This window comes from Ochotona curzoniae, unplaced genomic scaffold, assembly GCF_017591425.1.
Source record: "Ochotona curzoniae isolate NIBS_2020 unplaced genomic scaffold, NIBS_Ocur_1.0 scaffold_4701, whole genome shotgun sequence".
In the NCBI taxonomy this organism is placed as follows: Eukaryota; Metazoa; Chordata; class Mammalia; order Lagomorpha; family Ochotonidae; genus Ochotona; species Ochotona curzoniae.
In genome coordinates, this window is record NW_024467122.1 from 39,178,911 (window position 1) to 39,194,184 (window position 15,274).

Below are 15,274 nucleotides of genomic sequence, written 5' to 3' on the forward strand. Positions count from 1 at the left end.
GCTCTGCGAGCAAGGAGGCTAGAGGTGTGTTGAAAAATGACACCAACAGGCCCAGTGAGGCAGGATATAGTTTAATAGAGCCGGTTTCCCGGCGTTCTGCAAATGGGCCCTACCCTTGGTAGAAGCGGGACCCTGGCTGGATCAGGAGGCGCCCGTATGGCTTCTCTTGTTCCACACGCAGGACCCTCTGCGCTGCAAGCACTGGGCAAGAGGGAGAAGAGGGTGGTCAGCAGGTCCCCACATGGGCCGCCCTGCCTGCCCATACACCCATGGCCAGCACTTACCCAGGAGCAGGTAGAAGACCTGCGCGGCCCTCTTGCGGGAACTGAGTGGGGACACTAGGCTGCGAAAGTCAGGCTCTCGGTTGGCCTGCAACTCCAGTGCCACTGCCCTGCAGGGACACAGCAGGGTCAGCCAGGCCCAAGCTACACCCCCACCCATGCAGCCCAGCCTTCTCCCTCTCCCCCACACCTGCGCACAGCCTCCAGGGAAAGTGGCTCTGTCTCCAGGGACACCTCTGAAGGCATCTCCATGGGCACCTCGGGGAGCTCTGGCACCACAGGCAACATGGGAGGCTCTGGCTGCTCCACCTCAGCCCAGGCCCTGGGGAGACATGGGAATTGAAAGGAGCAGGGAAGGTGGGGCTCCCTAGCCACTGGCCACACTGGGCTGGGCTGGGCTGCTTACCAGCGCTCCTCCGGGGGGATGAGACTGGTGCGCGACTTCTCCTCCTCTGCAGGCTCCAGGGAGAGCTCTGGGCAGGGGGGTAGAGGGGCAGCAGGTGTTCTGTCAGAACCTCCCTCCCCCTGGCTCTGATGGAGCTGTCACTGCAGCAGCAGGAGGGCAGAGTGCCTACCATAGCAACCTCCCCTGGAGCTTACCTGAAGAGAGCATGAGTGGCCCACTGGGCTCCTGGGCTTCCCGCAGCACCTGGGGTGGGGAGGGAAGAGGGGCAGCTCAGCTCCTGGCCTCATGGGCCAGTGAGCCTGCACTGTGGGCTGGGGTGCTCAGCTGGCGGCGTGGGGTGGGTACCTCAATGTCACTGATGGCCTCAGCCTTGCTCCTTTCCTCCTCGGCCACTTCCCGGGCCGCCCTCCGCCTGAGTGCTCTCGCAGGAGTCTGGGCACAGCGGGTCCAGAAGGCCAGGAGTTCTGGGGGAAGCCAGCCAGCTGCAGGGAGGGGACAGGGTTTGACGTGTGAGAAGAACACCAAGAAAGAGGGGTCTGGGTCCCAAAGACCCCCCAGAGTCCAGCCTGCTGTTCTTACGGTATGTCGGGGTCTGGAGCAGCTCTGTGGGGCTCCTGAGGGTCCTCTCTGGAGGCTGCACCATGGGCTGTGGGGTGGTAGCCCTGTTAGGAGGAAGCCACTCCTCGGTGCCCCACCCACCTTCCTGCCCCTTGGAGCCCAGGAGCATGGGGCATTGCAGAGCTGCAGAGCCACATCTATGCTTTCCAGGGAACACATGGGCTTTGCCTCAGGTTCCCCACCCGCACCCTTCCTGCGGGGCTGGCTATACTCACACACTCCCGGCAGTGTGCTGTAGTTTGCAGCTGCTCCTTGAATTTTTCCCTGGAGATCTGAGTCTCCTCATCCCAGAACAGTAGCTGGCGGCGGCGGCGACGACGAGCAGGGGGGCTCGTGGGAGATGGGGGGCCTGGCCGCCTCTTCTGTGGAGTGGGAAAGAAAGGGTGACACCAGGCTATCCACTGCTGCTGACAGCGCCACACCTGACCCCTCAAAAGTGCCTGAGGCTTGGGTAAGTCAGCCCTATATGTCAAGGGACCAGATGGGACTCGCAGGCCACACCCCACAGGCCCTATAGGAACTGGCGGTGTCGCTGGGCCTGGAGAGGCCGCTCTGGGGGAGGAGGGTGCTTAGGAGGAGCGGTGCTCACCTTGGGACTGGGTGGTGCTGGTAGACGCAGCTCTGGTGATGGGGTCACCTCTGCAATGACACCAAGACCCTGGCTGTGTTCTATAGGCCCCCTGACCTTCACAGCCTCTGGGGCAGGGGCACTGGGCCCTTGTGTTGGCCCAGAGCAGTCCCCCAGCCCCCATCACCCACCTGTGAGCAGGACCTCTGGCTCCCAGCCTGCCAGCTTCTCTGCCTCTTCCTCGGGTGCCAGGGCTGGTTCTGGAACTGACACTTCCATTGCTTCTACCCTGAGGGGGAATGAGTAGGAGAGGTGGGGACACTGTCCCATCTTCCCAGTACTGAGCCTCCCCCATCCCACCCCATGCAGGGTTCCGTCCTTACTGCACAGGAGCTGGAGGAGAAAGTGGGGGCACGGCCATCTCCCCTTCTGGGGCCCGGGGCTCCTCCCTGAACTCTGTAAAGAGAAGACAGGCTCTCAGGGGCAGAAGGAAAATGCTGTCTGGCTCCGAGAACACCCGGGCAGGGGCTCTGACCATCAGGCTCCAGGTGGGCCCTGGGCTTGCCCAGCCGGCGCTCCTCCAACAAGACAGCCTCATCCTCCTCGGCAATGAGCAAGTCCAAGTCTCGGCGGCTGAGCTCCGGAAGGTCCTGCTCACCCTGTTGATGGAGGAAGGAGGATGGGTGGCTCGGTGCCATCCTGGTCAAAGTGGCCCAGGGCAGGGCCCAGTGAGGCAGCGATCAGCTGGTGAGGGTAATGCGAGGGGGCTGGACCTCACCTCGATGTGCAGCATACGGATGGGCTCTGCTTCCTGCAGGGTGATGACTTCAGGGGGCCGCACTGTAAGCAAGATCCAGTCAAGATCTGGGTACTCTGGCCTCAGGGCCACCTGGTTCTGATCTGGCTCAGGCTAGTTCCTTAGCAAAGCAACCCTGGGTGCTCAGCACTGTGAGCCTTGATTTCCTCAGCTGTAAAATGGGGCTAAGGGTTCTGACCTCACAGGACTCTTGTGAGGTACAGACAAGGTCTCACATAAACACACACAGAGGCTGTGGTGCTCAGACCGCCCCCCCCCCCCACCACACACAGAGGCCCCAGCCTTCATAGGCACATCTATAAACATAGCCACCCCACCAACTTTCACACATGTGTGTGCACACACATACACTCGCAGGCCATGGCAGAGATCCAGCTCCTCCCCACCATGGCTCCCAGCCATCATATATGTGCAAACACACGGACACACACACAAGTCCCAATCTTCACACACTGCATACAGTCCACAGCAGACACCTAGCCTTCCTATGCCTGTCACCAGGAGGAAGTTCCCTCGGCTGACCTGGCTTCCTGGGCTCCTTGGGGACTTCAGGAGAGGCCACCTCAGGGACTCTCTCTGGACTTGCAGCCTCTAAGAGGTGTCGAATCTTGGGGTTGGGGGAAGAGGATTAAGAGCAAAAGACAGAGGGCACACAGATGAGTGTCATGACCCCCACTTGTTTGCCATCAGCCAATACTTGGTGATTGAGCGCACTCAATGCCCTGGCCACCCCCTTCCAGCCACATGTACACAGTGTAGGAGCATACAGCCTGGTAGGGAGACAAGTGTACAGGTGATCCCAGTGACAGTTCACGCAAAGGATCCAAGGGCCCTGGGAAAGTACTGGGCATTAGGCCCTGTTGGAGGCAGCAGATGAAGGCTTCCATTTGTGTCCGTAAGGATTTTTAAGAGCTTGAGCCACATAGAATGGCAGGCTAAGAAATGGGATATCTTAAGTATGTAGGGACCAGACTGGTTTGGGGACTGGGGCTGTGCTGAGCCACTCCTGAGCCCCAGCCTGGAGAACCCCAGCAGCAAGGGACAGGGGCAGAAGGCCAGGTGTGGATGGTGAGGGTCTGGGTCGTGGGATGAGTGGAGTTGGGAGCTGCCTCCAGTGGAGAAAACTGTCAGAAAACTGTTGGCCTTGAGTAGCCAAGCACACAGGACTCTTCCTGGCAGCTTCCCCAACAGCAGTGTCCCTGCACCACGCGGGGCTCCCTCCCTTCACCCCAGGGTATTGCCGACACAAGGACAGGAGCCCCTTCTGCCTTGTCTGAGACGTTCCAAGGCAACGAGCCCTTACCTGAGGGATATCGTAAGGGCTGGGGAGACTCGGGCCCACAGACATGATCCCAAAGAAAGGGTCTGGGGCATCTTCCAGGGTCTCCATCATGCTCAGGTGGTTAGGGAGCAGCAGGCTGGGCCTGGGAGAGAATGAGGGTTGCTAATGAGCCAGGCCAAGGGAGGCCAAGCAGGCTTCCCAGGAAGGCGGGGCAACTGCAACCCGGCAGAGATGCTCACAGCTCAGGCTCGGCCATGTCGATGCGGATCTGCAGCTGTGCGCGGTGCAGGCGCTCCAAGATGTGTTGAATGTCCTCTGTGGGCAAGAAGGGCAAGGTGGCAGCTGCCCAACCTGGAGGGGCAGGCACTGGCTCTGCCCTGCAGAGGCAGGCTGTGGGTATGTGTCAGGAGTCCTGGTCTTACCCACGAGGTACTGGCATTGTTGGAAGTAGACCCGGATCACACCAATCTGGAGCTGTGCTGACAGGTACAGGGAGAAGCGTGGCCGTGGCAGGCTGGGGTGCGGGGGCTGCACTCGGACCAGTACATAGTTGAGGATTTCCTCGCTGCAGGGTACAGAGTACCTTGACCACTGTTGTGCCCAGGATTGCCTACCGCCTGACCCCCGCTGCACCTGCCCTTCTACCGCCTTGCCCACCTGTGGCCAGGGCCTTACCATGTCTTCACCACGTTCACCCTCAGGTATTCACGCTTCACCAGTCGGCTCCCGCGCGTCGCTGCCAGCCTGGAGCAGGGTGGGGAGGAACCGGGGACTGTTGGTCAGACCAGGAGCCCTGGAGCCCTCTCCCATGTGCCCGACAGGCCCGTCCTCACCAGATAGTGGCAAAGCAGCCGGTGTGGCGCTGAAGCACGTTGGGATAATAGAACATGACCCCTCAGACTTCCCCTTCGCTCCTTCACTGCACGAACCGATGGGGTTTCAGTGGGAATTCCTTAGGTATGGGATTCCTAACATCCACGGGAAGGTGGCGCTGCAGGAAGACCCCAAAAGCTAAGTTAGGTGTTAGAATGATTAGAGGAGGGGGCAGTTCAACAGAGACGCCCCTTTCTCTGAGGGCCACGAGGGAGCTTACACGGTGTGCAGGTTTGTTGAACTTACTGGAGCTCTGGGAAGAGGTCGTAGGGGCGACGCAGGGCAGGTGCCGCGGGAGCAGGCGTCCTGTGCGGCTGTCGGGGGTCGCACTCCCTTGCAGAACTGGATCCCGCCGCGGGGTGGCGGCGGCCAGACGGCCAATGGGAAGCAGGTATCGGGTCAGAGCACTCGTCCCTCCCAGCCCCCTAGTGGCGCCAGGTAGCCTGTTTGGGTTCAAGGCCACAGGACCACCCCAGACAGGCATCGAACCAATCGAAAGAACCCTGCGTCCCGCAGGGCCATTGTGATGTGTCACAGCCAATGGGCTCTGGTTCTCGCGTCTAGTAACAAGGGATTTGGGGTGGCGCTTCTGCACGCGCCAATGAGATAGCACAGCTAGCTGTCTAATGAAGTGCCCCAAGTGTAGGAGGGGAGGTAGGGTCACATCGGGGGCAACCGCTTGGGGCGCCAAGACCCTGCCCCGCCCCCACTTTCCACCAAGTCCTGCTAGGTGCGCCACTAGGACTGGGGCGGTAGAGATGGTGCAGGTGGCCTTGAAGTCACGGGGAGGGGCAGGGCATGCGTCAAGCCCGAGGACGAGGCAGGCTGGGCCTCAGTCAGCTCACCTCCTAACCTGATCCTGCTGGGGTCGCCAAGGTGGAAGTTCTCCAGGCTGAACTAGATTTGAACTTTTTTGGATGCAGCCCCTACTCTTCCTCCTCTTCCTGGATTGTTTCTCTTACAGCTCCGTAGACAGCCTGGTTGGGAATCCTACTTTTAAAAAATATATATATGTATTTATTTATTGGAAAGGCAGATATACAGAGAAGGGAGAAACAGAGGAAGATCTTCCATCTGCTGGTTCACTCCCCAAGTGGCCACAATGAGCTGAGCCAATCTGAGTCAGGAGCTTCTTGCAGGTCTCCCTCGCGGGTGCAGGGTCCCAAGGGCCGTCCTTGACTGCTTTCTCAAGCCACTAGCAGGGAGCTGGATGGGAAGTGGAACAGCCGGGATTAGAACCGGCGCCCATATGGGATCCCAGTGTGTGCAAGGTGAGGACTTTAGCCGATAACCTACCTCACCAGAACTCCTAAAGCTACTATTTCAAATCCCCAAATCTTCCCAACCCCTAACCCACTGTGCTTGGCTGTATCTGGTTTGACCATGATACTTACAAACTGAATACTGCAAGTGCTTAGTTGGGGACAAAAAGTTAGGGAAACAAAGAGGCGTGGGCACTTGGCACAGGAGTTAAGTTGTTTGAGGTGCCAACACTTTGCAGAAGAGTGCCTGGTTTAGTCCTGGCTACTCCACTTCAGATCCAGCTTTTTTGTTTATGTACACCCTAGAGTGCAGCTCAGTTATCTGGGTCCCCACCATTCACATGGAAGGCCTGGATAGAGCTCAGAGCTCCTGGCTTCTCCTTGGTCCAGCCTTGGCTGTGAGGGGCATTTTGGAATTGAAGTAGCAGATGGAAGATTCCTGAGGGTAAGCATTGTGATGCAGCAAGTTAAGCCACCACTGGCAATGCCCACATTCCATAACAGATTGCTGGTTCAAGTCCTGGCTATTCTACGTACAACACAGCTCGCTGCTAATGCACTCAAGAAACAGATAACAGCTCAAGTTCCTGTCACCTGTGGAAAAACCCCCTTGGAATGTCTGGCTCCTGGCTTCACCCATCCCAGTGCCAGCTGCTGCAGCCATCTGGGGAGTGAAGCAGCTCTCTGCATTTCCAATAAAAATTAAAAATAAACTTTTAAAAATTAAAAGGGTAAATAACAGGTCCTGATGCAATGGCTCAATGGCTAAATCCTTGCCATGCAAGTGCTAGGATCCCATATGGGCGCTGGTTTGTGTCTTTTTTTTTTTTTTTTTTTTTTAAAGATTTATTTTTATTATTTTTTTATTGGAAAGGCGGATATACAGAGAGGAGAGACAGAGAGGAAGATCTTCCGTCCGATGATTCACTCCCCAAGTGAGCGCAACGGGCCGATACTATGCCGATCCGAAGCCAGGAGCCTCTTCCGGGTCTCCCACGCGGGTGCAGGGTCCCAAAGCTTTAGGCCGTCCTCGACTGCTTTCCCAGGCCACAAGCAGGGAGCTGGAAGGGAAGCGGGGCTGCCGGGATTAGAACCGGCGCCCATATGGGATCCCGGGCGTGCAAGGCGAGGACCTTTAACCACTTGCGCCACCGCGCCGGGCCCGCTGGTTTGTGTCTTAACTATCCCAATTCCCATCCAGCTTCCTGCTTGTGGCCTGGAGAGCAGTAGAGGATGGCCCAAAGTCTTGGAACCCTATATCCATGTGGGAGGGAGTCCCATAAGAGACTTCTGGTTCCTGGCTTTGGATTGGCTCAGCTCTGGCCATTGTGTCCATTTGGGAAGTGAACCAGCAGATGGAAGATCTGTCTCTCCTCCTCTCTGTAAATGACTTTTCACGTTAAAAAAAAAAAAAAAAAGGGGAGGCCAGGTGCCATGGCCTAGCGGCTAAAGTCCTCGCCTTGCATGTATTGGGATCCCACATGGGCCCCGCTTCCCATCCAGCTCCCTGCCTGTGGCCTGGGAAAGCAGGTGAGGACAGCCCAAAGCCTCAGGATCCTGCACTCGCATGGGAGACCTGGAGGAAATTCCTGGCTCATGGCTTCGGATCAGTGCAGCTCCAGCTATTGCAGTCACTTGAGGAGTGAACCATCGGATGGAAAATCTTCCTCTCTTTCTCTCCTCTTCTCTGTATATCTGACCTAGCAATAAAAAATAAATCTTAAAAAAAAAAAAAAAAAAAAAAAAGGGAAAAGAGCATCAACTGACCAGGAGCCCTCCTGTCTTGGTGAACAGGGTGTTGGTGACATTGTCAGTCTGAGCCACAATGTCTTGTGGGGCTCAGCTGGATTGGGGAGTGCTGTTCCATTCGTTATGCTAGGGGGAAGAGCCTCAGGGTCTGCCAGGCCTTACGTGGCAGCAAGAACAAGCAGAAGAGAGGCAGCACCTCTGCCCCCGGAGGCCCCATGACCTCTAGAGCAAATGGCACTTTCAGGCCTCAGCAAGGAATCAGATGTTCCCTAGTGAGGCTGGTGGCCACTGTGCCTGGTATAGGCTCAGTGCCCCTCTTGATGGATGCCACAGCCCTCCCCCTAATCCTGGTTTCCATGAGGGCACCTCTCTGTTCAGAGCTGGACCCAGAACCCAGCACCCCAGGTGGATCCTGCGAGCCTAGACAGGTGAGCAGGACCAGAACTCCAGTACCCTGCTCCTGAAGTTGCATCTCTACCCATGCACACCTCCACTCCAGTTGGGGCCCCACCACCTTCTTCTCCCAGAAAACCGGATATTGCATTTTCTTTCCATAAGATTGTATTTATTTATTTTTGTTTTTTTCTGTTTTTGTTTGTAGGATTTTATTTTAAATCTTTAGTTTAGACATAGGGGGAAAATATACAAATGTAAAGTGCTCGGCATTAGAGTATGGGGATTGAGGGAAGGAGGACAGGTGCCCTGAGTTCACACCACTTTGGAATGTCCCAGTCCCTTAGAGACGAGACGGTGTATCTCAACATTTTTGAAAAGATAAAATAAAGCAGAACTTATCCTTGAGATCTCCATGGGCCAAGCTGAGGAATTTGAGGGCATAACCAGCACAGACAACCTCTGAGAAGGGCCATAACAGGAGGCACCACTCAACAGTGGGGACAATGGGTCTGCTTCAAGGGAGACGGGTGGAGTCCGGGTTCCCATGCAGCAGGGACAGAATGGCCGCCTGTTCCTCTGGGGTCTCCAGCAAGTGCCGGGCGAAGGCCTGCTCCATCTGCACCGGAAGACATGGGCAGAGAGGCTTCAGGAATGTAGTGTGGCCCCCGCGCCACACAGGGGGCTCCTACCCCGGCCCACTTCACCTTCTGGGGTACCATCCATGCTCCGGGCTCACCTGCACTGTGATAACGCTCTGTGGGCTATGGGTGGAATCAGTGCTCTCTTCCCAGAAATTCAGCGTCACCTGAAACTTGGGTGGGGGGCCCAGGCCCTGGAGGTACCTGGCCAAGTCTGAAAGCAAAGGATCAAGGGTTGTTGGAAAAAAGAGAGAAGAGCCAGAAACACAGGCAGGAGGGAACAGAAGTAGGAGTGGGGCCGCAGGGGTCTTCCGGCCAGAGCTGCAGGCTCAGGACAAAGGTTGGGGACAGCTGACCCTCATCTGTGTAAAGTAGGACAGGGGGCTGCTGCCTTGCAAAGGTGTTTACAGTCAGCAGTCTCTCCACAGGCAGAGCTCCAAGCCCTCGCAGGCAGCAGCCCTTGGCTGCTGGCACAGATGTGCCCCAGGTTGTCACCTGCTCATGGCACCTGTGTCCCTGGGGAGAGCCATGCTCTGACTCTGCTGTATTCTGGGGTCCCACCCCAAAGAGCAGGTTCCGATTGAGTGGGGGTTGCACCTGGAATTCCCAGAGTAGATGGGAGATAGAGACAGGCTTCAGGGATGCCTGGAATGCAGTAGAGATAGGGCAGACCTGGGTCCTGGGTGTGGCAGACACACAGATATTTCTGTGGGCCAGTGTGGACATGGGAGGGGGCCCTTGGGTGCCCAGGACCCACATCTCTACATGAATAGCATACATTCAAACATGATGCCACTCCCCAAGCTGTGATGTTCCTGTGCCAGCATCACCCTTTCCACAGCCTCAGCCAGGGCTGAGCAGATGGCCTCAGGGATGTGTGCCAACAGGAACAGTGGTGCCAAGCAAGTAAGTCCAGGGCCTCCTGAGGGGGTCAGGGACAGTGTTGTGGGGAGCTCAGGGGCCTGAAAGAAGCAGCCTCACCTCTGCAGAAGTAGGTGGTCCTGAAGAGCTCCACACACTCATGGCTGGGCAATAGATGCGGGGTTGGCCCAGGTAGCGCGTGGGGTGTGTGCAAGGAGATGTGGAGGGAGCAGAGCTGCTGAGCAAAGAGGCCCCGGGAGTTGCTGGCCACCAGGAGGCCTCGGTCCAGCTTGCTCAGCAGGCGTTGGGCAGGCTCCAGCGGGTCCGGCTTTGGGAACACCACCTGCTCTATGTTTCTGTCGGAGCCCAGGGGCTCGGCAACGAGGCGGCAGTCCAGGCTGTGCACCTGGGCTTCCCCTACCACACGTCCACCGTAGATGAAGGTGAGCAGCAGCGAGGTGTCTGGGGACAGAAGAGGCCGGCTATGCCTGGTGCCAAGGGTGGGGAGCAGTTGGGGGCATGGAGGTGGGCACAGCTGTTTGGCATGAGGCTTGAGGGAAAGGAAGTGGAGCTACTTGCAAGTCCAAGGCTCTCATTTTGCTAATGAGGAAACAAACCCCAACAGGAAACCCAGCGAGGGACAGGGCACACATGGCAGGCCCTGGAGTGGGGCTGGCAGCCTCTCCTCATCCACCAAGAGGGGGTTTCCTGGTGAGGTTCCTGCCACTCAGAGTTGAAGGCCTATGCACACCATGAGGCCTCGCTGTTCACAAGAAGGCTCTGAGATGCTGGCACTCTTGTCTCGCTCAGGGAAACGCAGCTCTCTGCATGCCTCCTCAGGCAACCGTGGCTGTGAGGAGCAAGCTTTGGGGAGTCTGGCCAGCCACAGGGTGTTCTCATTGCCTTGGACACTAGTGCCTCTGCCTAAGGGAAAGCAGGTCTGGTTTGCTCAAACTACCAACCAGACAATGCCTGCCTGGGGAGAGGAAGAAGACACCAGAACAGTGAGAAAGTCAGAAATGTCAAGTGGGTCTGGCACTGGCATAACAGTAAGCCTCCACCTGCAGTGCTGGCATCCCACATGACCTCTAGTTCAAGTCCTGGCTGGTCCACTTTCAAACCAGCTTTATTAATGGCCTGAGAAAGCAGCAGAGAATGGCACCTGCACTCTCGTGGGAGACCCAGAAGCTCCTGGTTCTTGGCCCAACCCAGCTCTGGAGGCTGTGGCCATTTGGGGACAGAACCAGGGGAGAGAAGAGATGAAGATCTCTGTCTCTCCTCTCTGTAAATCTGACTTTCCAATAAAAATAAATTAATTAAAAAAAAAAAAAGGAAAATGACAAGTACCTAGGTCTGGAGGGAGCAGAAAATCCAAGGGCCCCCAATCCTCTTGGACTTCAGCTGCAGTTACATCCACACCTGGAAGGCAGGCAAAGCCACCAGTCACCTGGAGTGGGACTGGGGAGCCTGTGGGCCGGTGGACACGTGAGAAGCAGGGACATGGTACCTTCCTGTGGCTCTGGACTGTTGCTGCTGCTCCCAGTGTTGGAGTGGCTTGATCCCGCGGAGTTCCCCGTCTCCTCCTGCACACACAGCGCCCAGCACTGACCTCCCCCGGCCCTCCCAGGCACTGTCCTGCTCTCATCCCCACCCAGTTTGCTGCCATTTCTCACATCATCCAGGGAGCCCTGGTGCGAAGTGGGGCTTGGGATGCACTTCCTTGTGGGATCCTCATCTTCTTGCACAAATAACATAAAATTGAGATGTTGATTAGATGGAAATTCCTGGATCTCTGGCTGGGCTGTGGAATTGACAGGCAGAGAAAAATCAAGTGTTTAGGAAGGAAAGATGACAAGGAGCACAGGTGCTGCAGCACAGTGGGTAAAAACGCTACATGCTGTACTGGCATCCCACACAGGTGCCAGTTCAAGTCCTGGCTGTTCCACTTCCCATCCAGCTCCCTGCTTGTGGCCTGGAAAAGTAGTTGAGGACGGCCCAAAGCCTTGGGACCCTGCACCCATGTGGGAGACCTAGAAGAGGCTCCTGGCTCCCGGCTTCCGATTGGCGCAACACAGGCCATTGCGCTCACTTGGGGAGTGAATCATTGGACGGAAGATCTTTCTGTCTCTCCTCCTTTCTGTATATCTGACTTTCCAATAAAAATGAATAAATTAAAAGAAAAAAAAAAAGAAATCTTTAAATGAAATGACAAGTACCTGGGTTTAGAGGGAGAAGCTCTAAGGTCCTCCAACCCTCTTGGACTTCAGCTGCAGTTACATCCACACCTGGAAGGCAGGCAAAGCCACCAGTCACCTGGAGTGGGACTGGGGAGCCTGTGGGCCGGTGGACACGTGAGAAGCAGGGACATGGTACCTTCCTGTGGCTCTGGGCTGTTGCTGCTGCTCCCAGTGTTGGAGTGGCTTGATCCCGCGGAGTTCCCCGTCTCCTCCTGCACACACAGCGCCCAGCACTGACCTCCCCCAGCCCTCCCAGGCGCTGTCCTGCTCTCATCCCCACCCAGTTTGCTGCCATTTCTCACATCATCCAGGGAGCTCTGGTGCGAGGCAGGACTGAAGGTGTACTTCCTTGTGGGACCCTCATCTTCCTCTTTCACAAAGGACACAGAACTGTGATGTCGCTTTGAAGGTGACTTCCGGGTCCCTGGCTGGGCTGTGGAATTGACAGGCAGAGAAACATCAAGTGTTTAGGAAGGAAAGATGACAAGGAGCACAGGTGCTGCAGCACAGTGGATAAAAACGCTACATGCTGTACTGGCATCCCACACAGGTGCCAGTTCAAGTCCTGGCTGTTCCACTTCCCATCCAGCTCTCTGCTAATGTGACTGGGAAAGCAATAGAGGATAGTCCAAATACTTGGGCTCCTGAGCCCTCACTGGAAACCCAGAAGAAGCTCCTGGCTCTTGGCTTTGGATCAGTCTAGCTTTGGCTGTTGAAACCATTTGGGGAGTGAACCAGCAGATGGAACATCTCTTCCTCTCGGTCTCTCCCTGTATCTTTATGTAATTCTGCTTTTCAAATAAAAATCAGTTAAAAAAAAAAAAGTGGCCTAGACAGGCAGTGGAAGCAGTGGGAGATTAGGCAGGATGGAAGGGGGACATGACAGTAGCCCTCTAAGGACAGCGCCTATTGGGAGGCCTGCCGTACCCTACTCCCACCACCCCTGCCATGTGCTGCTTCTGGGCATGGTGGGCAGGGGCACACTCACCAGCAGAGGGGGTTCCTGGTGGCAGCAGCCGGTACACCTTGTAGGGCTCAGCCACGTCCATCCGGCCTTTCTCGGGAACCTCCTCAAATTCAGAGCTCTTGTTGAGGGCGCAGCGCAGGCGGGTCTTCCACGCAGCAGGGCCACTGGGATCGCCCTCTCTGTACTTGCCCTTATAGATGGCCCAGGCCTAGGGAGACCAATGGCAGAGGAAGTAGGATGCCACTGACTCTGGCCACGCCTCCCTCAGGGCTGGCTTCCCAGGCTTGTGGCCTGAGCCCCTGGCGCCTGCCCTCAGCTCAGAGCTGCTTGGGCTACCTGTAAGCTTGGTAGCTTTGCCATCTGAATGGGAACTCAGCATGCGACCTGGCTGTTCTCCAGCATGCCCTCATATCTGCAACCCAGGCAGACGCTGACAGCATGGCGTAAGTGTGCTGCCAGTGTGTGTTGGGGGGGGGGGGGTGTGTTATCAGCCCTTGTCCAGGAGACAGGGGTGCTCCCTGGCACTCACTTTGAAGAAGGCGGCATCCTGGTCCTCTCGGAAGTCCTGCTTGCCTGCATGCTTCCAGGGAATCCGGAACATGGTCTTGGATGCATCATCCCAGCACACACCTGGGAAATTCCCACTCTCTACCTGCTCTATCACCCAAGTCCGTAGCTTCCGGGTGCTTCGCGGCTTGCCCAGCGTCATCCTGGGGGGTGTGTGGATGAGACAGGGAAGCAACGTCAGAACTGTCCATTTGAGGGGGGCACATCTGCTGAGATCCTGGTCACTGTCCCCAGAAGCCCCCCTCACCTTCTGCAGGCTCTGGCAGAATTCTTTCATTTCTACCATCACTAGAAGTTACCAAAAACCTACTCTTCTGGTTATGACATGTGAGTGGAAACCTTAGGAATTGGTTCAAAATTTGGGGGAGAACATCCAGTTTGAGAAGTTCCTTTGTTGCTTTCTTAAAATTTAAATTTTGCTTGAAAGGCAGAAGAGACACAAAGAGAAAATGCTCACACTCGTCAAGGCTGGCCAGGCTCAAGCCAGGAGAACAGAGCTCAATCTGCCTTCCACTGGGGTGGTAGGGACCTAGCCAGCCAAGCAATCACCTGCTGCCTGCCAGGGTGTGCATCAGCAAGATGCTAAAGCCCCAGGCAGAGTCAGGGCTGGAACCCAGGCTGTTGGACAGAAAGAGACAGGCATTGGCCTGAGCAGTGTCTTAACCCGCTGTGCCAAATCCCTGCCTGTGCTTTGGTGTTCTGTTTCCAGTAAGGTGCTCTACCCAGTCTCAAGTATATTCACCAACCACCCTTATAGTCCAACCTTCCATCCCCACCGCTGGTCTGTATTTGCCTCAGGGGTAGGTAGGTGGGGGTGTGAAGGGGTGGTGGTGGGGAGGATGGGGTGGAACTACAGAAGTGGGCAGGGCCACAAGGCAAGAAAACAAACAAGGCCAGCTGAGGCTGGCCCAGGGTCCTTCCTCCAGGATAGTTTTAGAGCAGGCTCTCCTATCATTTCTGCCCAGGGCCTAGGACACTTGCCCTGGTGGTGGCTGCTCAGTGGCCATTTGTAGTTTCTCACTCCCAGGCCACACCTCTGGCTTCTGGACTCATATAGGTTTTCGGGCTATCCTTGTTTAGTAAGACGGGCTCCCAAACACTATCCCTTGCAATCTGACCCGGCCCTTCTCACCCTACAACCCGGGCTGACTCCCATGCTTAGTTGCTCTTACCTGATCTGCCGTCCAAGGCTGTCCCGAAGATCTCCAAGCTGCAACTCCACTCCCAGCTGGGCCGCGAGATCTCTCCGCCCCTTTCTACAGTCCCCACCCTAAGTTTCACTTCTCTTCCGAGGGAAGCCTTTTCCCAGAAATCACGTGGTCCCAGAGTAGCAAGTCAACCTGCCGCCACCAGGGGGCAGCGGCAGTAGTTGAGTATTTTATTGTCATTCCGCGGACAGCAGCTAGAGGGACCCTCCGCCCGGAGCTCCCGCGGGGAACGCTTTCCTGCCTGATAACCCTGCATATTGCACTTCCGTAACACTGTACACCTTCACCAGGTTCCCTGAGTCTGGCCTCGGGATTTCTGTGTACATCTGAGCACCTCAGTTCCCCACAGGGCCCGCTTGGTACACGTTAGCTCACATCAATGACCAAATTCCAAGAAGGGAAAGGGAGGAAGGCAAGGAGGGAGGGAGGAAAGGCAGCCAGGTAGCTGGCTGGGAAGGGCTTCCCCTGCTCATCCATGGTGTCAGTTCCTTCCTGGCCCCGAGTCCAGGGTGGGTCAAGAGGCAGTCTGTAAAGGGGGCCCTTT

At 56.5% G+C, this 15,274-nt stretch overlaps 2 protein-coding genes across 7 annotated transcripts; both read right to left on the reverse strand.

Annotated features, from left to right (window-relative positions):
• Positions 1-37: 37 nt before the first annotated feature.
• REC8 (REC8 meiotic recombination protein) lies at positions 38-5,856 on the reverse strand. The gene is made up of 20 exons (XM_040968693.1): positions 5,092-5,856; positions 4,806-4,963; positions 4,648-4,716; positions 4,395-4,537; positions 4,212-4,287; positions 3,994-4,114; positions 3,213-3,297; positions 2,652-2,713; positions 2,409-2,532; positions 2,257-2,329; positions 2,065-2,162; positions 1,895-1,944; positions 1,521-1,667; positions 1,267-1,333; positions 1,033-1,169; positions 882-930; positions 688-754; positions 472-603; positions 285-391; positions 38-201 (listed from the first exon to the last, which is right to left on the reverse strand). Exons 2-20 carry the CDS (start codon positions 4,859-4,861, stop codon positions 110-112), a joined length of 1,755 nt encoding a protein of 584 aa, XP_040824627.1. The 5' UTR covers positions 4,862-4,963; positions 5,092-5,856; the 3' UTR covers positions 38-109.
• Positions 5,857-8,495: 2,639 nt separating this feature from the next.
• On the reverse strand, positions 8,496-15,263 carry IRF9 (interferon regulatory factor 9). 6 transcript variants are annotated; one of them, XM_040968383.1, is made up of 12 exons: positions 14,695-15,263; positions 13,485-13,665; positions 12,977-13,163; positions 12,291-12,421; positions 12,125-12,221; positions 11,968-12,036; positions 11,425-11,552; positions 11,259-11,334; positions 11,099-11,170; positions 9,872-10,213; positions 8,989-9,104; positions 8,496-8,868 (listed from the first exon to the last, which is right to left on the reverse strand). In XM_040968383.1, the coding sequence occupies exons 2-12, from the start codon at positions 13,662-13,664 to the stop codon at positions 8,767-8,769; spliced, it is 1,500 nt and encodes a 499-aa protein (XP_040824317.1). In that variant the 5' UTR covers position 13,665; positions 14,695-15,263; the 3' UTR covers positions 8,496-8,766. The 6 variants fall into 6 exon arrangements, with proteins under 6 accessions (XP_040824317.1, XP_040824316.1, XP_040824314.1 ...); XM_040968382.1 differs by having other exon boundaries at positions 11,259-11,552; positions 12,125-12,200; XM_040968380.1 differs by having other exon boundaries at positions 11,259-11,552.
• Positions 15,264-15,274: the final 11 nt, after the last annotated feature.